Source organism: Podarcis gaigeae, assembly GCF_964106915.1.
Source record: "Podarcis gaigeae genome assembly, chromosome: 8".
Classification (NCBI taxonomy): domain Eukaryota; kingdom Metazoa; phylum Chordata; class Lepidosauria; order Squamata; family Lacertidae; genus Podarcis; species Podarcis gaigeae.
Genome location: NC_139684.1, coordinates 3,987,176 through 4,012,892, shown reverse-complemented (window position 1 = coordinate 4,012,892; position 25,717 = coordinate 3,987,176). Strand labels below are relative to the sequence as shown.

The 25,717-nt window shown below is 45.1% G+C and overlaps 1 protein-coding gene and 1 long non-coding RNA gene across 2 annotated transcripts in view; one reads left to right on the top strand and one right to left on the bottom strand.

Moving 5' to 3' along the window:
- LOC310851240 overlaps positions 1-25,717 on the bottom strand; it is a 984,470-nt gene that overhangs the window by 708,720 nt on the left and 250,033 nt on the right. The gene's annotated exons all lie outside the window — the stretch shown is intronic.
- TACR1 (tachykinin receptor 1) overlaps positions 1-25,717 on the top strand; it is a 61,653-nt gene that overhangs the window by 22,753 nt on the left and 13,183 nt on the right. Inside the window, exon 2 of the mRNA XM_083753337.1 lies at positions 6,159-6,353. Within this exon, the coding sequence (XP_083609463.1) occupies positions 6,159-6,353 (195 nt within the window). The remainder of the gene's footprint in view (positions 1-6,158; positions 6,354-25,717) is intronic.

The window sequence follows — 25,717 nt, the reverse complement described above, 5'->3', positions numbered from 1 at the left end:
GCATCTGGTTGGCCCCTGAGAGAACAGGGTGCTGGGTGAGGCGGGCCATTGGCCTGATCCAGCAGGGGCTCTTCTTATTTTATTAAGTGCCTCGGTAAACAATAAAAATATGTAAATGAAAGACAAATATGAAGGAGGAAAAACCAGAGGGGAAAAGTCTTGAAGAACATTTCAAAAGGTGCAAGAGGAAACCTGAGGTTGAGAATCCCAGCAGGAGAGGCGGAAGAGGGCAGCAGAGGAGAGGGAAGGGTTGAAACTCGGAGTACATGTGAAAAGGGTCTTGGTGGACCACAAGGTTAACACGAGTCAACAGGGTAATGCAGCAGCAAAAAAAGCTAATGTGATTTTAGGCTGCATCAACAGAAGTCTAGTGTCCAGATCCAGGGAAGTAATAGTCCCACTCTATTCTGCCTGGGTCAAACCACACCTGGGATACTGTGTCCAGTTCTGGGTACCACAATTTAAGAAGGACGTTGACAAGCTGGAAGGTGTGCAGAGGAGGGCAACCAAGATGATCAAGGGTCTGGAAACTAAGCCTTACGAGGATCTTTTGAAGGAGCTGGGTATGTTTAGCCTGGAAAAGAGGAGACTGAGAGGAGATACAATAGACATCTTCAAATAACTTAAGGGCTGTCACATGGAAGAGGGATTGTTTTCTTCTGCTCTGGAGGGGAGGACTCGAGGCAATGCCTTCAAGTTGCAAGAAAGGTGATTCCGACTAAATATTCGGAAAAACTTTCTGACAGTAAGAGCTGTTCAGCAGTGGAACAGACTCCCACAAGAGGTGGTGGACTCTCCTTCCTTGGAGGTTTTCAAACAGAGGTTGGATGGCCATCTGTCATGGATGCTTTAGCTGAGATGCCAGCATTGCAGGGGGTTGGACTAGATGACCCTAGGGGTCCCTTCCAACTACAGTATATGAGTCTATGAAATCAGCATTCAGGACGTGGGGACGTCTGGATTGTGAGGTCTCTTGGCCTAATGGAGTCTGAGCTTGTTGTGAGAGGTTTTTTCTTCTTTTGCAAGGCCCTGGCAAGGGAATGAAAAATGCTTCAGGGTTCAGCTGTGTGCTGTGACTTCTCTCCCCAAATATCCAGAGAACATTTCAAGCGGCAGACATACCGGTAATTAAATGATGCACAGCTGGTGTGGAAGATGCCTCAGGAGTGTTTGACTGTGATTCCCAGTGCACTTCCTCTTGAGTCAACACCATGGAAATCAAGGGGACTTACGACTCAGTCCATTTAGGGCTGGGCTTTCATAATTTAATTGGATCGCTGCTGCGTGAGGCTGTTCCCCAGTTTGATAGCCTATAAATCTGACATGGGACTCAGGCTGCAAAAATTCTCCCAGTGGCTTAAAAAGGCTGTTTATCACAGCTGACTTTCAATTGTTTCCTTTTCTGTAGTTTGCACACAAGCAATGGCCCATTCCACAACTCGTAACTTTCACGAGAAACTGATTGCATGGCAAGGGAAAAGGGACTTGCTCCATTTGTGCTCTCCCTCTCCTGACATTTCAGCAATAACCTCTAATGAAGCATCCCACAGTTTCCTCGTGAAGATTTTATTCTCCTAATGTTTTATATTTTCAAGGCTCCTCTGGGTGTGTGCATCCAGCACCACAGGCATAGAAAACCATAGGTCAGCCTTTGGCAACCTGGTGCCCTCCAGATGTTTTTAGACATCAACTCCCATCAGCCCCAGCCAGCACAACCGTAAGGCAGGAGGGCCAATGGGAGCACAGCCATGCTGCCTGGGGCTGATGGGAATTGGAAGCAGAAACACCTGGAGGGCACCAGGTTGGGGAAGGCTGCTGCAAATACTTGCTAAATTTCTCACACAATCTCGGGCCTCTCCTTTGGCAGCTGGAGGCAGAAATGCTTCTGAATACCAGCCGCCAGAAACCACAGGAGGGGATGGGGCTCTTGTGAATCCTCCTTGAGGTTTCCCATAGGCATCTGGCTGGACACTGTGAGAACAGGATGCTGGTCTAGATGGGTCATTGGCCTGATCCAGCTCTTATGATGGGTGTGGTGGAGTTTAGTCTGCTCATTCCTGATCACCCTTGTGGACAAATAGCCTTTATATGTGGCCTTTTGTCTGTGAACATTTCAGGACCCTTTGGGATGGATAGCATCTCATAAAAATGTCAGATGTGCTTATTGCGCCCCTCTCCTTGCCTCCATTGAGGCTGGAATGAGGCCCCTTCTTTTAGCTCGACAGTCACCCTTCGGAAAACAACAAACAACTCAGTTCCTTCCAACTGTTTTCCTCTTGTGCTAAGGACCATCTGGGTGCCATGTTGAACTTGAGAAATGCTTTGTTGTCATGGAAATATCTGAAAAGCCACAATGTAATAGTAAAATAAGAAAAAGTGGTGTCGCTTTATGTGTCGTTCCTCTTTTACATGAGGAGGAAATATCTGGAGTGTTAAGTTTTCGTGCTTGGCAGTGCTGCTGATAAATACAGCTCTATTCACACATAGCTCAAGATCTGGAGTCCTCTGGAAGGTGGGGCTCTGCCTGTTCCCATCACTCAGCAGGTTCAGGTCACTGCTGAGGTGGGCGGACTGATAATGGTCACCACAACTGTGTGTTCCAAACCATCACCCAACGTGAGCCTGACACCTAAGCTCCCACCATCTATTAAGGTCCAATGGAAGATTCTTGCTCAGAGTCACTTTGTTTAGATCAGGGGTCAGCAAACCTTTTCAGCAGGGGGCCGGTCCGCTGTCCCTCAGACCATGTGGGGGGGCCAAACTATATATATATATGGGGGGATGAACAAATTCCTATGCCCCACAAATAATCCAGAGATAAATAAATGCACACATTCTACTCATGTAAAAACACGCTGATTCCCAGACCATCTGCAGGCTGGATTTAGAAGGCAACTGGATTTAGAAGGCAGATCTGGCCCCCGGGCCTTAGTTTGCCTACCCCTGGTTTAGAAAGTGGGTTTGCTAACCTGTGATTGTGTTTAGAATGTTATAACTGCTTTTGTTGTTGTTGTTGTTGTTGTTTAGTCGTTTAGTCGTGTCCGACTCTTCATGACCCCATGGACCAGAGCACACCAGGCACTCCTGTCTTCCACCGCCTCCCGCAGTTTGGTCAGGCTCATGTTTGTAGCTTCGAGAACACTGTCCCACCACCTCGTCCTCTGTCGCCCCCTTCTCCTTGTGCCCTCCCTCTTTACCAACATCAGGGTCTTCTCCAGGGAGTCTTCTCTTCTCATGAGGTGGCCAAAGTACTGGAGCCTCAGCTTCACAATCTGTCCTTCCAGTGAGCACTCAGGGCTGATTTCCTTCAGAATGGAGAGGTTTGATCTTCTTGCAGTCCATGGGACTCTCAAGAGTCTCCTCCAGCACCATAATTCAAAAGCATCAATTCTTCGGCGATCAGCCTTCTTGATGGTCCAGCTCTCACTTCCATACATCACTACTGGGAAAACCATGGCTTTAACTATATTGACCTTTGTTGGCAAGGTCATGTCTCTGCTTTTTAAAACGCTGTCTTAACCTGCTTTTAGAATGCTTAAAAAAAAAGTTTTATGGTGGATGTGTTTGCCACCCTGGGCAGATTGCAGAGGAACAGCTGGGTATGCTGGAAGACTGAGAACAAATAATAAAAATGTACTTCTTCACACAACACATAGTTAAACTATGGGACTCACTCTCGCAGGAGGCAATGATGATGACCAAATAGAGGGCTGGACAAATTTATGGAGGAGGATACAGCTAACAGTGGCTGCTGGCCATGACGGCTCTGCTCTGTCTCCATGGTCAGATGCAGGAATACTTCTGAATACCAGTTGCTGGAAGCCAGAGAAATGGAGAGGGCTGCTCTTGTGCTCAGGTCTTGCTTTCCAGTTTCCAAAAAGGCATCTGGTTGGGCACTATGAGGGCAGGATTCTGGACCAGATGGGCTGTTGGCTTGATCCAGCCAGCTCCTCTGATGTTCTTGGTGCTGACTTTTAAAGCCCTAAATGGCCTCAGCTTTGTATACCTGGTCTCCACCTCCATCGTTCAGCCTGGAGACCGAGGTCTGGCTCTGAAGGTCTTCACCCATTGCGAGATGTGAAGTTTCAGGTAACCAGGCAGAGGGCCTTCTTGGCAGTGGCCCCTGCCTTTCTTTGACATCTCACTCATGTGACTCTTTGGCCTTTGCTTGGGTATCACACGAGCTGCCAAGGCAAGGAGAGCAACAACTGGCTAAGCTGACACATTGCCAAGGAGGATTCGGAAGGTTATACCACTGCACAGCACAGCAGCTCAGAAAAGCTTTATTTCCTACAATGCAGTCAGCAACACAGTGCCCACAAATCCTCATGCTGTGCTTTGGTCTGCTGAGCTGCACAGCTGGCCATTGGTTAGGGTGAGTCAGTTGGCTCAGGTGGTATCTGCTGGGGGTCAGCTGCCCCCTGCTTGCTCCTCCTGAGCTCCCCTCAGCCACCCCCTCTGTTGGAGGGGAGACCTGGGAATGCTGCATGGACTGTGCTGACCACCCTGAACTCACCTGCTGCCTCAGGTGAGGTAGCAGATGCTGCTTGTTCAACAGTGTTGAAGTTAGAGTCAGCTGCCGGTCTGCTTGACTCCTCTGCATGGAGCGGAGAGAGGTGCCTTGGGCTGGCCCTGCTGAGCTGTGGCTCACCTGTTCTTTTTATGTGGGGATCCAGAGGCATCTGGCTCCCTACTCTCAAAAAGCACCCTCTAGGCTTCAGCTTGATACAAATTAAGTATAGTGGTACCTCAGGTTACAGACGCTTCAGGTTAGATGCTTCAGGTTACAGACTCCGCTAACCCAGAAATAATACCTTGGGTTAAGAACTTTGCTTCAGGATGAGAACAGAAATCGTGTGGTGGCGGCGCAGCGGCAGCGGGAGGCCCCATTAGCTAAAGTGGTACCTCAGGTTAAGAACAGTTTCAGATTAAGAACAGACCTCCGGAACGAATTAAGTTCTTAACCCGAGGTACCACTGTAGATGGTTTTGGTTTTTTCTTTTGGGGGGTATGAAAGCTGCTGCTGCTCCTTCTAAAGAGACCTTTGGGCAGACACAGATGGTACACAACCAGTCATTTTTGTCTCTTTACTTCTGCTCCTTACTTCCTTTCATCTAGCCTGATGAAGAGTTCTGGGGAACTGAAAAGCTTGCACACAATTCTAGGACATTTTGGTTGTTCTCGGAAAGGTATTGGCTTAATAAAGATTTTGGAACATTTTAAAAACAGGTAACCTTTCCAATCTGACAGCATAGGTGGAATTGGTGCGCTAACTTTCTGCTGCCTCTATCAGGATCAGGAAACACTGATATTTAATAAATAAGCATCATGGGTGCCAACACCAAAAAGATCCTACTCCATCTTCCCTTGGATTACCCCTCAGGAAATAGAGGGTGACTGAGGAAGGCTGCATCATAACAACACTAGGAGCCTGCTGAATCAGGCCCATCTAGTCCAGCATCCTACTCTTACAGGGGCCAACCAGGAGCTCCAGTGGGAAACTTGCTAGCAGGACCTGAGTCCTCTCCCCTCCTGTGGTTTCCAGCAACTGATATTCAGAAGCATTGCTGCCTCCTGCTGTGGAGGCAGAGAAGAGCCACTTGCTAGTAGCCATGGAAAGCCTTCTCCTCCCTGAATTTGTCCAATCCTCCTTTGAAGCCATCCAGGTTGGCAGCCATCACTGCCTCCTATGGGAGCAAGTGCCATAGTTTAACTATGTGCTGTGTGAAGGAGGACTTTCTTCTGTCTGTTGTGAATCTTCCAACATCACCATTCCTTAGGTCAGCCTTCCACAACCTGGTGCCCTCCAGGTGCTTTAGACCAGTGTTCCCCAACCTTGGGCCTCCAGCTGTTTTTGGACTACAATTCCCATCATCCTTGACCACTGGTCTTGCTAGCGAGGGATGATGGGAGTTGTAGTCCAAAAACAGCTGGAGGCCCAAGGTTGGGGAACACTGCTTTAGACTACAGTTCCCATCAATCCCAACTTCATATGGCCACGCTGTCCTGGAGTGGAGAGCAGTTGTAGTAGGACACATCTGGGGGGCACCTGGGGGGCAAAGTTGGCCTTAAAGAATTGGGGGAAACATACGGGGGGTGATGAGCCCCTTCTCCTTTTTTACTTTCTGCTCCTACATTTTAATTTCTCCCTCTTCCAGGTATATGGCCATTATCCGCCCGCTGCAACCAAGGCTATCGGCCTCGGCCACCAAGGTCGTCATCTGTGTCATCTGGTTACTGGCTTTATTGCTGTCATTCCCACAAGGCTACTACGCAACAACAGCCGAGCTCCCTGGCCGAGTGGTGTGTCTGGTGGACTGGCCAGAAAATACAACTCAGACCTATCAAATAACGTGAGTTCTTATGTCTCCTTTGCAATAGTATCATCCTTGGGTTGTGAAGAGAACTCATGACATTGTCCCAATCCAGCAGTGTCCTGATTATCCTAGAAGATGCAAAGAACATGACATAAGAGCATGAGAAGACTTTGCTGGATCAGAGCAATGGCCCATCTGGTGCAGCATCCTGTACTCACAGTGGCCAACCAGATGCCCCAAAGGGAAACCAGCAAGCGGGATCCGGGTACAAGAGCACACTCCCCTCTTGTGGTTTCCAGCAGCTGGTATTCAGGAGCATTACGGCCTCCGACCAAGAAGGCAGAGCAGAGCCATCTTGACTTATAGCCATTGATAGCCCTCTCCTCCTCCATGAATTTGTCTCATCCTCTTTTAAAGCCATCCAAGTTGGGGGCCATCACTGCTTCCTGTAGGAGGGAGTTCCACAGTTTAACTCTGTGCTGCATGAAGAAGTCCTAGCATGGAATCATGCTCAGGTTCCCAATGTCAACTGAAGGAAGGCTCCAACCCATGCAATTCTATAGTCACTTTACCTTTTGGGGGAGCCCTCAGCACCTCCTCCTGCACTTCCTGGCCTGAGGATGTGATTCTCCCATCACCTCCAAAGTCTGAAGATGCTACCCCAGAAGCTGTGTTTGCTCTATAGTCATGCAGAAGCATGTGGCTGCAGAATTGACCACAGGCCCTTTAAAGATAGCACACAGTTTTTTCAGGGGTGGGGAGCCCTCAGATGAGTCTGAGAAAGCAGCATCTTCCATACCACAGCCAAGAGGGCCTGGCAGAATTGGGGTCCCTTCCCCTGTGCCCATCAGAGCAGCATAGCCATAGAATTACAGAATTGCAGAGCTGGAAGGGACCCCAAGGATAATTTAGTCCAGTGTTGGCCAAACCTGGCCCTCCAGCTGTTTTGGGACTACAATTACCATCATCCCTGACCACTGGTCCTGTTAGCTAGGGATGATGGGAGTTGTAGGCCAAAACAGCTGGAGGGCCACGTTTGGCCAACACTGATTTAGTCCAACCCCCTGCAATGTTGGATCACAGCTAAAGAATCCCTGACAGATGGCCATCAAAACTCTGTTTAAAAACCTCCAGTGAAAAAGAGTCCACCACCTTCTGAGATGGTCAGAGAGTTCTTAATTTTTAGTGAGAATCTCCTTTCTTGTCATTTGATTCCATTGGTTCAGGCCCTGCCCTCTGGAGCAGCAGAAAATGAGCTCGCTCCATCTTCTATGAGACAGCCCTTCAGATATTTGGTTCTCATATTTCCTCTCAGTCTTTTCTTCTCCTGTCTAAACATGCTCAGTTCCCTCAACTGTTTCTCATAAGGCTTAGTTTTCAGACCCTTTATCATCTTGGTCGCCCTCCAGTCATGTTGCCCCTGAGTTCCCTCTGAGTAATGAATATTGCTACATCTAGTTCAGCCCTTTGTTTCCTGCAGTTACTCTGGGGATATCCAGCAGCTTCTCTGAAATCCCAAATCTTCTCTGAAATCCATTGGGTTCAAACAGTACTGTCACTCTCCACAAAGAGGTCTGTTCCCATTTGGATCCAAAGTCTGTTTAGCAATGTTGCATATTCCCTGTGATTGCTTTACCTGACCTGATTGGGAATCTGTGGGAGCATCACTTTGTCTGACATGCAGTTCCATGTAAATACGATGCCATCTTAGACACTGAGGTCATCCTTGCAACAATAACACTTGCTGGGGGTTTGGCAGTCCTGCTAGAATGGCAGATATCAGGATTTGTAGCTCATTGTCCAGTTATGTAGCTTTATAAAGCTTGTCCTGGTAAGAGACTTTGGGGTGTTTTGATTAATGCCTTCTTTCTCCTCTGGAACTTCTTTTGCTTCATGTAAGTTGAATATTTCACAGTCTCGTTTGTCTGCTATATTTCCTGCAGCCAGTGTGACTTTTACAGCAAATTCTCTGTAAACATCTGATTTCTTTTCATTTTTTTAAGATGGTGCTTCTAAGCCTAAGGGATAGTGTTGCATGTGTTGGGAGCATTTTGGACTGGACAATAACAGCTTCTTTAAAATGGCTCTCAGTGGTTTATGAGCATTGTGTCAACTGAGATAGAAATTTGGCCTCTTTTATGCTGGTTGATTCCAAGGAAAATACGATTGCTAGACATTCTTTTCCCCATTTGGACACACTGCTGCTAATTCAGTGATAAATTTCTTGACACAAACATGGCAAGCTGCGCATTTTGCAAAAGGAGGTTCACCAGAGCCACTTTCACTGGCAGTGGATATGTCATAATATTTTGAAGCAGGGTGATGGATAAGTAAAGCACATGGTTGTAGAGAGCTGGTGAAAGGATTGCATTTATTTATTTATTTATTTATTTATTTATTTATTTATTTATTTAAAAGAAATATTTTCCTGGTTTACAAAAGTACATGCCTTCTCTCTCTTTTTCAGGTTGTGCAGTCTTTCTTACACATCAGTTACGTTTGCTGTGAGACATTAGTGTTGAGTACAGTCTAAGGTTGGGGAAGAAGAGGGGAGAGAGGAGAGGTGGGGTGGTGAGGCTTTGTATAGTGTATGTGTGGGGTTTTGTCAACTGGGTAGCTTCTCTTTCTATTTGCTTATTACATTTCCTTGGTAGTGAGAGGGATTGGGGGAGTCCAGGGTGTGGCTGGTTGTCTGTAGTTGGCTGCATTTGTGAGTGGGGCAGCGGCTTGTTGGGTCAGAGAAGCCAGATTGATTCATATGCTGTCGGTGGATTCTTGTTGTTGTCTTGTTGGGCTGTGTATGTGATATAGGGGAGCCATACTGGGGTGAAGGCGTCCTCTTCTATTTGTCCCAGTGTCAGTTTCCATTTATTGGTTAGCTTTTCTAGTAAGGTCGTTTCCCATACAATTTGTCCCAGTGTCAGTTTCCATTTATTGGTTAGCTTTTCTAGTAAGGTCGTTTCCCATACAATTTGAGACCATTGGTCCATGTTCACTCCTGACAGGTCTATCCAGCGTCTGGCTGTGAGTCTTCTGGCTGCTGAGAGTAGGTGGGTTATAAGCTCTGTATAATGTGAGTGGTCGTTATGATCTTGGAAGATGTTCAGTAGGGTCAGTTCTGGGATGAGTTCTAATACCTGTTTAGTTATTTTGCATATCTCTTGTGGGACTGCTCTCCAGAAGGGTTGGATTTTAGGGCATTCCCACCTTTGCATGTTTTAGCCTTGCTCCCAAACTGCAGGTTTATTTGACTGTCTTTATACCAACTTTTCAAAGTCTGCTAATCATTTGTACGTCCAGCACCTTCCTGCTGCCTCCTTGCCTCTTAACACTCCCTAGGTGAATTCCACTGGTCCCCAAGGGGCAGCACTGTCCATTTAAGGAATCAGTGGGTTTAGAGTGTTGGACTATGACCTGGAAGACCAGGGTTCAAATTCAGCCATGAAACTTGCTGGGTGACCTTGAGGCTGTCACTGTCTGTTGGGTATCTGAGGATAAAATAAATAATAAAATTATATTATTAGTTTGATGTTTTATTATGTCAAGAGTGGCTGGGGAAACCCAGCCAGATGGGCAGGTTGTTGTTGTTTGTTTGTTTGTTTGTTTGTTATTAAACAGGAAAAGAGAGAGCCATTTATATGATCTTGAGCTTCTCAGTGGTAAGATGCAATGGAATGAATGTATGTATGAATAAATGAATACTATTAAAAATAAATTTAGATGGCCCATTAAATCAACATAAGATCATGCTTGGGATTCCTGGCTACTTCTCAGAGGACCTGCCCCACCATCCATAACTTGTGGCGCACTGGTTTGGATGCCAAAACAACCCTGCTCTGGCCTTGGAGACAAGTGCCCCCTGACACCCGTCCCCAGGAATGGAGATATTACCAGTTTTCATTACCAGAAGGTCATTTGCTTTGACATCATATTTTCATTCAGCTCAGAGAAATTGGCTCGTTTCCTCGGCAGCCAATTTATTACCGTCATGATCCATCTTTCTGTGCTTAGCAAACATTGTTCCCATAACCAATCTGATTATCTGCCTTAGTTGAAGCATTTTAGTGAGTCCGCTGCTTGCATTTTAGATGTTGGTTTTTATAACTGGATTTCAGATGTCACTGTGGATATTGCAATGCTTTCCAACATTCTATTTCCTGCCTCTCTGATTTGCTGTAGTGAAATATGAGGCATATAAATCAACTGGTTGGTGGGGGCAGGGAATGTCAGGAGATGGTTGTTAAATGTGAAGCCTGCTGCTCTCATTCAGGGGCCCCTTCTCTGTTGTCTTCATGGGGCCCCTGACCCCCATTTACAAGAGCTTCCCATGCATTATAATGGAGAGAACTGCTTGGGATGTACAAGCTGCTGGGTCCCAATACTGAAGGCTAGTTTAACAGCTGATCTATGTGTGCTCCCAGAAGCATGCAGAGGTCTGGACTGAAGCCATGTACTCTTCTTTTGCAGGCTGAGCTTTATAATGTGATCTTTATTAGGGGTAGGTGAAACCTGTCTCATTATTCCCAGGAGTAGCTTCATCTTGCCAACTATGGGCACTGCATGTTCAGGACACACAGCCACAGAAGTAGTTATGTGCCTTATGTTAAGTGAATCCAGGTAGGTTTGCATGGGGGTCAGACGAGATGACCCTTTGGTTCCCTTCCAACTCCACAATTCTACGTTTCTAACCTGTAAGGCACCACAATGGTAGCATTGGAAGAAATAATCATTCTTCTTCCTCTTCTTCTTCTTCTTCTTCTTCTTCTTCTTCTTGTGATTCACTGTGAGGAAAGTTGAGGACAACCTAATGTGTTCCCTGGAAAATGTTTCTTGGGCCAAGTGTTCATATAACGGGTTCATTATTTCCAGTGATTCCTATGCAAAACAAACAAACAAACAAACAAACAAACAAACAAACAGGAATGCCCAGGAAAATCCTCTCTGATTTGTCCAAATACTTACCCTCCCTCCCTCCTTTCCTCAGCTAACCAGGAAATGGTCTCTGCATTTCTGAATTTATGGTGCGTTTAGCAAGGTTTGCGTATTAATTCCTTGTGTTCAGATTAAGTGAATTTTCACATAGCAAATGTTCGTAAAGCAGGACTTGAGTGAGGTAGTTGTTTCTTCTTAGATTTATACACTGCACATTCCCCCAAAGGAGTCATCCTTTGCCAACTTCCTGGTTAGACTGCTGCAATGTGTTATACACTAGGCTGCCTTTGGAGACAGTTTGGCAACTGCAGATTATTCCCAGTGACGCACCCAGGCCACTAACTGGGACTAATCATTTTGATCCAATGCTTATGTGACTTTCTTTGGCTCAGGGTCCATTTCCAAGTCCAGCTCAAGCTGAGGATGGGGGAGAAAGTAGTTCAGTTTGCACACCTTCTGAACCGCTATGCAGACTGAATCAGAGATATCCTGTGAATTTTGTACTTCTTAAATTTTTATGACGTAGTTATCCAACCAGAAATGCATCTTTAAAAACGTATATTGGGGGGGAGTTCATATATTAGTGTAAATAACATACAGAGATATAATAAATTTGAAGAAATGGCTTATAAAACTGTTTTAGAGGGGAAGATGCACACAAAAATGAGTATATTAAGAGAAATATATTCTTGCTACAGTACTGCTGTTGGGAGTCACTGTTAGGGATCTAGGCAGAAATTGTGAGTCATGTACTCAGGTTCCCATTGTGAGTTTTGGAGACTGGCTGTTCTGTGCAAAGCACTCCCCTGTTGTACAACATATCCTTTCCTCAGGTTCCCTCTTCTGAGCTCTAAGTGTGCAGGACACAAAGCCGAAGAGATAGAGCCCCATCATCTGAGGCTGTGTACAAACCATACCTTTAAAGCACATTCAGAACACATCCTTTCCTTCAAAGAATCCTAGGAATTGTAAGTTGTTAAGGGTGCTGAGAGTCGTTAGAAAAACCACCACCCTATTCCCCTCACAGAGCTACAATTCCCAGAGTGGTTTAATAATATTTTTTCCCGGGGAACTCTGGGAATTGTAGCTCAGTACAGCTCCCAGGATTCTTTGGGTGAATCCATGGCTGTTAAAGTGGTATGAGAGCACTTCCAGTGTAGGAGGCAGACGCTGGATGGTTGCTGGTCCAGAGATAAGTCAACTCACTGAACTCACTGTTCGTTTCAGCAGGGGCCGTTCCAGGCCAGGGGCTGGAGGCAGGGGATAGTGCCATAGAGACAAGATCAGGTTCCAAAGAAAGACAGCTCAGGCTCTCAGGGACTGGGGCACATGCATTGCAGGGGTTGGACTAGATGGCCCTTGGGACCCATTCGAGCTGTACAGTTGTATCACTCTACATAGTGAGAACCGGGAACAAGGTCAAGATGTGAGGCAGCAGGAGTGTGTGCGTTATCAACCAAATATATGGCACGTAGGAAAAACAGCTCTAACCCAGGAGGGCAGCTCTTCCAAGTCAGTTCTTCAGGATAAGTTTGTTGCCCTGCTAAGCAGGCTCCCAGATCTCAGCAGAAATCACATTTGTGTTAACCATCAACTCTGATTGTAGTGAGTATTTACATTTACTTATTTATTTCATTTATACTCCACCATCTTTCTCCTAAGGAGTCAAAGCGGTGCACAGGGCTCTTGCCTTCCTCATTTAATCCCCAGAACATCCCTGTGAGGTAGGTTAGACTAAGAGGCAGTGATTTGCCTAAGGTCACCCACCCAGGAGCTTCATGGCCAAATGGGGATTCGAACCCTGATCTCTCCCAGGTCCTAGTCTATCTGCTACACCACGCTAGCTCTCATAAATAGAACAGCAGCAGTAGAGGTCTGGGAGCCCAGGAGTAGCGCTAAGCTCAAAGTATGAGGTGGGTCCCAATTCAAGGCAACAGTCGGGGAAAGGAGGCTGGTGTAGACAGGGTCCACACATTGGCAATTGTAGGAATGATCAGGGATGCAGGAGAGGATATATTGTTTGATTATAGCCTTTCCAACTTGTGTTAACAAGTTCCACAATTTAGCAGAGTAACATTCCCCTTTTTAAACCCGCAGCGGATACGTTTGCTCAGGCTCGCTAAAGCCTCTATAATAACTGTTCTGGTATTTTCCCCTTATTCCCTCATAAAAGATAAGACACGGCACAGTCTTCTATAAAAGTATAAAAAGAGTTTACTCACTCACATTCTGTTTACAATCGGATCCCAGAAGGCAGACTTAGTTTCCAGGTGTATGTTACTTTTCTAAGCTATCTCATAAGGAGACAGTCCCTTTGTCCTCTCTTGGCTGGAGAGCATCTTTGCCTAAGCAGATGTTGCTTCTTCGATGCATGTGGAGAAAAAGAGATGGCTGCCCTGTGCTTTTGTCATTACCTGCACAGGTGAGGCCACGCCCACCTCTAGTCACATGCAGAGGAAGTTTGTCTCAGCCCAGAAGGAAACAGGAGGTTTACCTGCTGGCTGGACAAAAATTCCTCCTCATGTGTAAACACGTTCACTCTAGGAATGTTGTATTTGACTGCTCTTGTGTTTCACATCCCACAGCAATATGTTGTTTAGCTTGAAGGGCAGGTTCTGAGGCCCTGGATTTCTGCCCTTGGGGTCAGCTGATTGAATGCTGAGGCTGACAGATATGGCAGGACCCAGACCAGGCATCCTCCTAGGCTTGTAGGTGAACAGAGCAGTGGGGTTGCAGGAGGCAAGATGTGGGAGTCTGTCTGCTGGAAATCCTGGTTTGAGAAACACCCTCTCCCTTCCACAATTCGACTGCACAGAGAGAGATGCCGTCACCACAAACAGGTTCCATTCAGGCAGGAAGTGTTCATTGAGAGAGAGCTTGGCACTCATTTCATAGAAACCTGATCAAGAACTTGTAGGATTTTGATTGCGGGATCATTTCAGGCAAAGGCGGCTCTGAAAGGAAGGCTGGTTTTAAAAAGAAGAAAAATCTACATCTCATTTGAATCACATTTTATTTTTTAAAAAAATCTCTGCTTGTTTAGCATGGCAGCCAAGAAGAATAGAAGTAGGAAGCTACCTTGAAGTACCTGAAGACAGGTGTTCAGGGCTATTCAAGCTCATTTCATGATGACCTTGAATCATGACATGGGTATGAAACACTTCTTCACAGATGAGATTCAGCCCATGTTACAAGCTGTACGTCTGAACCTACATGTGTGTCTTGGAACTCAAGGACTAGATGACCCTACAATTCTATGCTTCTATCTATATTGCTACACACACTCCTGAGAGGTTGGGATCTTTTTGCTGCAGTTAGTGTGTGTGTCTGTTATGAATACGTGTTTGCCCTTAACCTTGTGCCCCAAGAAGTTCATGCACAAGAGGAAAGGAGAGAGGCTGGTTTATTACATGAAATGAAAGTGACAGAGTATGTGGATGGTGTTTTTGTTTGAGAAATGATAATTAAAATTTGCTAATAACACAAGATTAGTATGCTGATCTTTGCTTTAAGTGTTAAGAGGTCATAATATTTACCTATCCCATCCAGAACACATTTACGATCAAGACTTGTACCAGAGCTAAAATAGTTTAACAACTGGGGGGATATTATATATCATGCCAACTTTGCTGATACGATGATGTGCAGAAATAAGCCCCATGGAAATCTAGACTGGCACACCACTGCATCCATTCCTCCTGTGCTCTCTATAAAATATTATTTGCAAATAAAGATGAAATTTGGTGTAACTTTTGGAAATGACATAGGATCAGAAAAATCTTGGCTACTTAGTTTCCTGTCATGTCATCATAACTCCTGTACAGTGGTACCTCGGGTTAAAAACTTAATTAGTTCCAGAGGTCCGTTCTTAACCTGAAACTGTTCTTAACCTGAGGTACTACTTTAGGTAACGGGGCCTCCTGCTGCTGCCACACCGCCGGAGCACGATTTCTGTTCTCATCCTGAAGCAAAGTTCTTAACCCAAGGTACTATTTCTGGGTTAGTGGAGTCTGTAACCTGAAGCATCTGTAACCTGAAGCATCTGTAACCTGAAGCGTTTGTAACCAGTGGTACCACTGTACAAGAAAACCTTCTATTGAAGTGAATTGGCACAGTTATTTACTCAACTCAAAGGGGATTTTGTCTCAACATGCACAGAGCTAGTACGTTCCTCATGCCACATACATCACTCACTTCAGGAAATTCTCTCATCGCTTGCTGATTCTGAGTTGGATGTGTGACCAGACTGCAGTTAAAGTCCTGTATCTGAAAGCAATGTCAAATTTTTTGAAATTTCCATATGTGGTCCTTGATTTTAGATGCAAGTCACCAGGAAGGCCAGTGCAGTGTAGGAGCCCTTCAGACAGACACAGAGGAGGACATCCTGGGGTTGAAATTCATGACATGCCCCCAGCTGTGTCCTGCACATACTCATTACTTCCTCGGTTTGATCGGAGGACAAGATGAAGAACATCTCTGCCATGTGGAGGAGGCTGAAGTCATTACAGTGTCCTTTCATTACATATTTATGAATGCAAAGCATAATCTGTTTGTTGATGTGACGATGAAGGCTTCCAGCTTGATAACAGGCATTAGATTCACACGCTGCCTCCAAGCAGAGACTGAGACTAATAACTTGCTGAAATCTAAAAAACCCATTGGTTTAATTAAGGTATCACATTTTCTTACACAGAAAGGAGAAAGCTGGCTGCACTGGATGCCATGTCAATAAGGTGGTCAATGAAAGCATAAAACTTGTTGATTTAGAGCACAGCAACCCGTCCCTGGAAATTGATATGCTTCCTTTTGGCAATCTCCATTCTCCCCCAAGGGAGTGTATTAGAATCAGGAGCACAGGTAGAATCTAGTACAAAAAAATGAATTATGTAGGTTAGAATTTGAATAAAGTTTTTTTTAAAAAAAAAATCCTCATTGACTTCAGTAGCTTTTTACTGTTGCTTAGATGAGAGTCCAGGTCTTGCTTTACTGAGACCCAAGTAGCATTCTTCACTCCTCTGTGTCCTCCTTTATTTTTGCCTGTGCTGATAATTGATACTGTGCTAGGGAAGCCTCTGACATGGACTGGCTGCACTGGTATGACAGTCTGGAGGGCTTGTTTCCAGGGAACAAAGCTGTCAGAATGCTTATAGTCAGATTTGTGTGAGGGAAGGGAAAGTTGTCTGACTGGCTAAGAGCCAAACTTTACATGGGTCCTTGAGAAAGAAAGGTTTGCAACATGCCAAGGACAGTTAAGATGTCTTGGGAAGTAGGGTCCCAGAGTCAAGGTGGCTAAAAGAATTTCAGATACAGATTGGAGGGGGAAGGACGGGAGGCTGCAGAAATTATACATTACTCCAAGAACTGACAGCTCTAAGTTACACAATATAAGGTAGCATTCATATTCACTCTGTAGCATCTTCCATGGCCATATTTTACTAGCTTTTAGCTGCTGGTTCTCTTTGGATACATCTACATTATGGAATCGTAGGGTTGGAAGGGACCCAAAATGGTCTTTTATTCGCTGCAATGCATTCTGCATAGCAAACCCTTCCCTTTAATCCAATGTTTCTCAAACTTGGGTAGCCAGCTGTTGTTGGACTTCAACTCCCATCATCCCTGACCACTGGTCCTGCTAACTAGGAATGATGGGAGTTGTAGTCCAACAACAGCTGGCTACCCAAGTTTGTTGAGCTTTTTTAAAAGATTTAACACCAAAATTGTTGACTTTTTTAGGATTGAAGTTATGCAGCTTTAAAAAAAATTATACACCAGGAAATAAATTGCCACAGGGGCTGGATTAAATCGACCAGTGGGCCAGATTAGGCCCCCAGGCTGGACTTTGGACATGCCTGATCTATAGGAAGATAAATGGGAACTGAAATGCTTATGGATGTACCTTGAAGACCAGCTGACCAGGGGGAGGAGGAAATCCGATCAGTTCAGTGCCTGCCCTGGCACTTGGAGGCAGGATGTAAGGTAGGCAGAATACAGACCTTCTTGGCTTCCCCCTGGAATGCTAGAGTTGCCCCCTTAACCACAGCTGGAAAGGCCTTGCAAGCAGAAGTTCCCAGGTTCCATCCCCACCATCTGCAAGAGAAGCGGCCTGAAATCCTAGTGAGCTGCTGCAAGTTTGGGTAGACAGTGCTGAGCTAGATGGGCCAGTGGTCTGACTCCATAAGGCAGCTTTCTGGGTTCCACAGCTGAGTTATTGTGGCTGCTAAAGTTTCATCTCAGTGCAGATCCTTGCCAGCTGGAGCAGGTCATGGTCTCTGTGAAACCCATCAGGATCTCTCCTGCCTGCCTTCCAGGCTCTGTGGACAAAGCAAGCTTCCAAGCCTGGAGGCCTTTTCTTTGTACTTAAACCTTTCCATGCCATCTGTGAGAACCTGTGTGGTGTAGTTCCTGTGCTTTCCAGGACTGGGCAATCTGCTTTGTGGACATTAAAATGAGAACTGTCATGCTTAATTAGTGCAATTCATTTTCAATCAACAAAACAGGTATCTGCAATTAATGGTAGCAGATTTTATTTTATTGTCTACCATTACTTATAAAAACTGCAGGTGGCAAGAAGCTGTCTCTCTCCCCCTCTGAAGAAAAACAAGTATTTTCTTTTGTTAGATTTGTCGTCATCTTAGCAGAGGGCAAGCTTTGCTCTCATCTTCCAAGGTGACAGCAAATCTAGAAAAACAATTTTTCCTCCCTTCAGACTATTTTACACATATGCAAATTCAATAATTCATACAATCAAGAGACCACTATTTCTTTAATAGGATGACAGCCATAATTTTTAAAATGTTCTGAGTAAAGCAGGGTTTATTCATGCAGTCATTTTTAATGGAACAAGGTGTTATATTTCCACAAGCTCAATAAAATAGAACAAGTTACACAAAGCGCCATGTTCACACGTCACAGTGTGGGGCATGAGCAAATGGTGCCTGCTTCACTCTGGGCATCCAGTGACGCATAGGATGGGAGTATGAAGGCTGCATTCAGAAGCCAGCTGATTCAGAGTGGTGGATCTGCAGCCTTGGAGGAGCCCATGCCTTGTCCATCCACTTAGTCTACCTTATATTTTGGAAAGTTGTTCATCTGTTCGCTTTGCATTCGGACACCTCTTGAGACCCCACTCTCCAAGCAGAGACAGAATCCAGCTGTTTCAGGCACTTACTCAAGTCCAGTTTCCTTGGAATGAAGGTCAGCGGAGACTGTGGTGTCTTTAGGATTTCATTTACAAATATCTACAACCTGAGCATCAGGTGGAGGGACTCACAGCATCAACACCCCAAAAGATATTGCTTCTCCATGAGTCACAGCTTTGGATCCAGCACAGAGCAAGCAGGTATCTGTTTCTCCATCCTCCAGCCTGCTTACAGCTTGGCTCCCACATGCTATGCATGCCATTGTTCTCCTAGTTAGCAGCTAGGTGGTACAGGATGGAGGAAAGGCCCACCCATTAGCTTGGGGGCCCCCATCACTTAGTTGTAGCTCATTGCAACTGATCTCCTTCTTTTGGATGCTGATGAGGGCATATAAGTGGCCAGCTAAGGTAATTGTCTTACTAGGAAACTTAGCTGACTAGCTCAGCAACCTCCTCTGTTAAATTCTAACCCTCCCTGGGTGAAGGACCCCAAGAATTGGAAGGATCGGGCATCATCCAGACCCCACAAACCCACATCTTTGTAAGTAACTTTTGCATGATGGTTCCTGAGAACAAGTAGCTGGTTTTATGCCTGTGTTTGGATACAATTGGATCCCATTTTGAATTGCGATGATGGACTGAACGTTTCAAAATGGCACTAATTTGTTTTGTTTTGTATCTTAGAATTACTGAGCAATGTTGGGTATGAGGCTGCGGCTATTTGTAAATAAAGGGACTATTACTCCCCTCCAAAGAAATATTCCTAATAAATATTGCAAAAATGCCATGAGGATAACCCACAGCAGCAAAAGAACAAATGTCTCCCCCCCCCTTCCCCCCATCCCTTCTAACCAGTGCTGCTTTCATGACCTCCTTCCAAAGTTCCCTCCAACTCCCAGCCCTGTCATTCAGCATCATATCAGCTAAGGAAGATTCTGGGGGCATGGAGTCTGAAGCCTCTGGCTTTTTCAACAAGGGTGAGTTTTGCATCCAGCCTGTTGTTTCCATTGTGATAGCCAGACACTTCTGTGTCTAAACTTTAACCTCTGAAACAATATACGCCAACCCACCAAACAACCCAAAGGGGAAGGGGTGTGTGTGTTATGACATCACAATCATGTAACAATGCAGATAGAAAAGCTCTCATTATTGTATGCATTCATTTATTCTTTTTTATTATTTTCATCCTGCTTTTCTACAAATACTTACAAAACAGCATAGTAATATATTTTTAAAAGCAGGAAAGAAAACCCACTGAAAAACTACCAGTTGTCATGCAAAGCAGTGCTAAAATAGCACAAAAGCAATAAAATGTGAGACCCAGTTGCAATTCGGGTGGTGAGTGCCACTGGCTATGTAGTCAAAATAGAGCCACCACGAAACAAGATGGTGGTATTGGCATGGTCAGAGCAGGTGCAGATTTTGGTAATATGATGTCCTGAGCCAGGACAACTTTTGGCACTCCACTAAATATTTCTTATTTTCACAATATTTATTTATTTATTATTATTTTGAGCTCCCTTGACTTGGCACCCTGTGCAGGGAAACTGCTCACATTCTCCTAAATCCAGAGCTGGTGAGAGGAATCCTGAAGTTTGCAAAAGTACAAATAAACACCTACAAAGAGTGTGTATTGGGGAGGGAGGGACACAGCCCAATGAAGGTAAAGCATGCTCAGCAGCTGATATGGAAAACCCATGGTGCTGGTGGAATAGATAACCTGAAGGAGGGCATGGCTGGCTGGCTGGCATTCCACTAGAAGGTGGGGATATACAGAAACTTTTTGTTCCAATGTTGCATTTGGATACATTATGCATCTATTATGAAAATGCAGTATAGTACACATGCAATCAATTTCCCTTCTCAAAAACTGGACAACTTTAAAAGAAGATAGAACAGATTCATAGAAGATAAGTGTGATGGGTTTTCTTCAGTTAACCACACCAATTGTGATGTTCTAGTCAGCTTTATATTGTCAAAGCAGCAGTCGCTGGGGAACCACCCAAAGTAGAGTCTCCAGGCCTATAAATACCATCCAACATTTCTCTGATGAAAACAGGGACTTCCTATTCTACAACATTAAGCTTCTTGCGTTTTTGATCTCACCACACACATAAGACATCATATATGCATCTTTTGCCTTGAGCCAATTACAACCTCTGTTCATCTTCCTTGCCTTGTCACCAGCTTCTTCCCTCTCTCCATCTCAGAAGATGTTGCTGCTGCCGACTCTCTTCCTGCTTCCACTGGTCCTGCAATTCATGTGCCCTGTGTACAGGTCCAATCCTTAAGATGAACAGCTTCTTGGGCACAGGGGACCTTCGACTCACCACCACCACTGTGGTTAGTTTTGCTGTGTTGCCAAGTCTATGTCTTATGCAGGATTGCAAACCCTAGCATGTGTAGCCAGTCCTACAGCTCCTAGGCTTTCCTAGCAATCTCCATTAAAAGAGCTAACCACCCACTCATTTTGCCCTTGTACTGCATACAGAATGTGGGTTTCTGGACACCATACTCCTGTTGATGCAGTCTAGAATTGCATTAGTGTTTTTTTGCTGCTGCATCACACTGTTGACTCATGTTAAGCTTGTGGTCTACTAAGACCCCTAGATCCTTTTCACATTGTACCGGTACTGCTGGCAAGCCTGGTGTCCCCCATCCTTTATTTGTGCATCTGGTTTTTCCTGTCTAACCTTACATTTGTCCCCACAGAAATTCATTTTGTTAGCTTACGTTCAGTTCTCCAATCTGTTACAGTCATCTTGAATACTGATTCTATTTACTGAGCTATCAGCTACCCCTCCACTTTGGTGTCACCTGCAAATTTGATAAACATCAAGTACCAACTGAACGTCAGCCAACTGTCTTGAGCCAAAGGATTAGGGTGAATGTTTTGGTTGAAGTAGGTACTGGGTGGCCTAGATGGCCTCTGCAATAAATTGTGTCTAATCATTGTGCTCCTGTGAGATCTAAAATGCTGACATACTGATAGGTTATGAAACAGAGAAGATTGTGAAAATTTTAAAGCACAGAGACTTTAGATTAGAGCAGCATCTGTGAACTGTGTTCACCAGTCTTCCTGGTTATTATGCCCTTTGACTTCGTGATGTTTCTCCATCGCCTTGACATTTGATGAGCGATGTCTCACCAAGTAAACAAGCAAAACAAAACAGGCCACTGCCTGTATATCTAAAAGGTCAGGGCATTTGATAAAGGTGTCTGCTGAGCAGGTCTGTGGGTGAAAATGTCTCGGACAACCTCTCTTTCCCCTCCCCTAGTAGAAGAGAGGCAGAGTTGCATCCTTTTTCTCTTTAAAGGGCATTCTCTTTAAAGCTCTTTTCCAACACATGCAGTGAAACGCCTGTGGATGTCACTACAAATTAGCTCCATTTTGCCATCCCCTGATGATCTTGGTTATTTAGTGCCACTGCCTTTTAACATTTATCCCCCTGTTTTTCAAACTGAAGTCTAATCTGTCCCAATTTTATTAGCTGATTAAATGGTTTCAGCCCAGGAAGAGAGAGCTTCCACCGTTTGCAGCTTGCTGCAATTAAGTTGTCCTCCTCCCTTTTCATTTGCAAAATGAAAAAGAACACATCTAGACTAATCTGTAGTGTGCTGTTTTGTGATTGCCAAACAACTTGATTAAGTTATGCTGTGGTATTTTCCTCTCACTCTGCAGCTTTGCAGGCTTAATAGATAGCCTAAAATAATAATAAAGCATGACACAGTATCACCTTTCACCTTTGGTAGTCTGAGTTTCCAGGCTATAATTCAGTGGATTTTTGTTTGTGACAATTCCTAATTTAGACCCATTTCAGGGCGGAGAACCTGGTTTATTACCAGGGCCACTCATGGGGTTTTGTATGAAAGTGCAATCAGTTTTTGTGAGGTGACTGGTTGATTGCATGGGTGGCTTTTTAAGTTTTCTGTGAAGGTGAAAAGACACCCATGGCAAGCTTATTCATCACACCAGTACTTTGGCCTCAGAGATTCCTGTTTTCTAGGAAGGGATATCTTGCATTTCTGACACTTAGGGATCATCTACACTCCCATTTGCCCCGCGATTTCTAGGCATGGATCCAGGAAGTTTTTCTTTTATCCTGCCACTTTCCATGGGAAAACCCACTGTTTAGTGTGAATAGGAACAATCACCAACCACATTTTTTACAGATTGATGTTTGTTCCGATTCAGCTATAAAGAGCTGATTTTCCCAGGGAAAGTGGCAAGACAAAAGAAAAACCTGCCTAGAAATCTCAGAGCAATAGCAGAATAAAGGGAAGTGTGGATCAGTGGCGTAGTGTGGGCACGGCTATGGAGGCAGTTGCCCTGGACACAAAGTTCTTATGGATGCAAAATTTCAAAAGAAAAGAAAGTAGTAATAATGAATAAAAAATAGTGTGCCCTCTCCTTCACACAGAAAATCTCCCGAAGTTCATGCGGGCAGACTGAGGAACGGATTTTGGCGATGCCCAGTTGCTAGGGAACCCTCCAGTTTAGAAAGATACCCGCTGCTGAACAACCCTCTGTCCTGCTCTCCGCCATGCTCAACGCTCACGTGGCAACGCGACTGCCACTTGGGTAGGTTGCTGAGCTATTGCCCCTTCTTCCTAGCCTATCAGCAGATGGGGCCGAGGAGCTCCACCCCATACCGCTCCCCCCTTGCCAGCTGGTGCTGCTGGTGGTGCCAGAGGCAACATGGAATAAGACAACAAGTATCAGCCGCAGACCAATCAGAAGAGAGAGTTGGGGTAAGGAGGCAGTGCCAAGGAGAATGAAAGTTGTCATCGTCCCTCCCCCACCCCCAAGTATATCTGCAAAGGGAAACTGATCCTGGCTCCATAGAAGAAGCTGCTGGCCCCTAACATGGGTTAGGGGTGCAATACTTGCCTTGCCCTGGGTGTTGGCAACCCACACTACGCCACTGGTGTGAATGAGCCCTTATACTCAATAAATCCTTGTCCCTATAACTTTTCAGAATGGTTTCTTGTGGTGTTCCAGTGTGATGTAGTGGTTAGAACGTTGGACTAAGACCTGGGATACCAGGATTCAAATGCCCACCATGAAGCTCGCTGGGTCACCTTGGGCCAATCACTTCCTCTCACTTCCTCTAACCTACCTGGATAGGAGAAGGGGGGGGAACTGTGTACACCACCTTGAGCTGCTTAACGAAGAAGGTGGGATATAAATGCAATGAATGAATGAATGTTGTTGTAAATTAAATATTCTGCAGTTTGTGGGGGGAGCAGGAGAGAAGATTTGGATAATATATTTACAAAATGACTTGCTAACTGGGCATATATTTCTATTTTGGTGACAACGTGCTATCAGAGTGTCAGCAGCTTCCTTCCTGCCTGTGTTTGAATGGCTTTTAGCACCAACCATTCAAAGATAGCCTGTCAGCCAAGATGCATAGCAGCAGCAGCAGCAGCAGCTGTGAGAAGTGGTCATGGCTCATGTAGCTCAGTACTTCTCTTGACCCAGGAGAGCTCCAAGGAAGACTTGGCTTCTCTTCTGCAGAAAGGTGGTTAATTGGAAGTCAGCTGCCGAGAAGGAAAGCAGCAGGCGGGGGATTCCTAATAGCATCAACTCTACTCCTATGCCTGTATAAATGTTTCTGTCAGGCACATATGGAAGCTCTCTAAGTGCATTAAGTTCTTAGTCACAATGAAAAGCATGATCCAGACCAGGGTGAGAGGAAATGGATCCAGCCAGCAGGCCAGAGCCAGACCTTCTCCACCCTTCCCCTCTTGCTCGGTTCCTCTGTTTGCACCAGTGGTCACAGTGAAGCTTTGCAGTGACACTGCTCAGCTGCTGGCTCATTTTCCTTTCATCTGTGGATGGGAGCAAAGTGTCCTTTCCCCCTTTCTTCTTCAGCAAGCCATTTGCAAATTACTCACAATCAGTGATGGTTGACCTGCATATGGGTCCACTCATCTGGGCTGTTCCAAAGGTTTCAGCTCTCAGGAACTCTTGACACGGATGCTGGTGGCTGCCAGAATCTCAGTTGCCTCCAAATGGAAAACCTTACAGAATTTGCGACTTTTGCTTTGGTATATAAATATGTGGAGCTTAGCAATAGCTGCAAGAAATGACTCATAAATTATGTGTTGCCAAAGGCTTGGGAGACCCTGAGAAATTATATGTTGTTTGGTGGGATTTTATATACAGCAAATACCGACACACAGGACTTCCTTTCCACAATACGATGTCAAATTTGGCTTTCCTAATGGTTTTAAGTACTTTACCAACCTAATATATTAAGTCTCTTCCAGATATACTGTGCTGCTTTTTGTACTTCTATTATTTTTATTGTATTGATTTGTTTTATTTGCCTCAATAAAATCTTTTTATAAGTATATGATAGGGCAGAAATTGAACATTGAAGTAAGCTAGCTCTTTGCCCCTGCTTGCTCTCATTCCAATCCCAGGAGTGGAGAGAAAAGCAAATACGACAAGCTTGTGGGCACTTTCTATCTTGCTCCTTATTTTGCATGTCTGAAGGCTGAATCTGGGCGCTGAAAATCCCATTCTGCGACTGTGGAGACGTAGCTCAGATTCATTCCTGGCAGAGTCTGACATTTGATGAGTCCAAGCAATTGTCAGCTGCTGCACAGCTCTGTCCGCTCCCAACCGCATGGCTCCAGGGAGTTCCTAAGTTCAGAATAACATCCGCTGAGCGTGACTTCAGGTTGGCCCCAAAATAACTTTTGGCACACTCCAATCCCACAGGGAGCTATTGTCTGAGCTCTGAGTGATGCCACCGTTTATTTATTCTTAACTTGATGCTAGTCAGTTTCACATTACGGCATTTGCTGTACTCAAGGAGCTGCGGGTCCCAGGTGATGAGTAAAACGTGTTGCTGTATATTGTTCATGAATTCCCCATTGCCAGGTAAATCAGTTCAAGCCAAATTGATGTGGAGCATACTCTGGTTGTTTGGATAGATAACTTTTAGAATTGAATTAGGCATATATTTTTCAGTTAGAAAACATGAGAGCATTCTATTTAGGGGTGTGATCAATTCTTGCAAGAGTTATATGGCTGACATGCTAAGCAGCTACCCATTTCACAGATGGCAACAGAGATTGAGTGAGGACTATGTGTTGCGTTTCCACCAGCTCTGACTCAACAGCACCAGTGAGCCTAGGGAGCTGTTTAGTCCAGCAACAGATAAAGGAGCAAATAAGAAAAATCCTGCAGATGGATGAGGACAATGGCCCTTCAAGTCCAGCATCCTGTTCTCACAGCGGTCAGCGAGGTGCCTGTGGGAAGCCCACAAAAGGACCTGCGCGCAAGAGTATTCGCCTTTCCTTGTGGCTTCCAGCC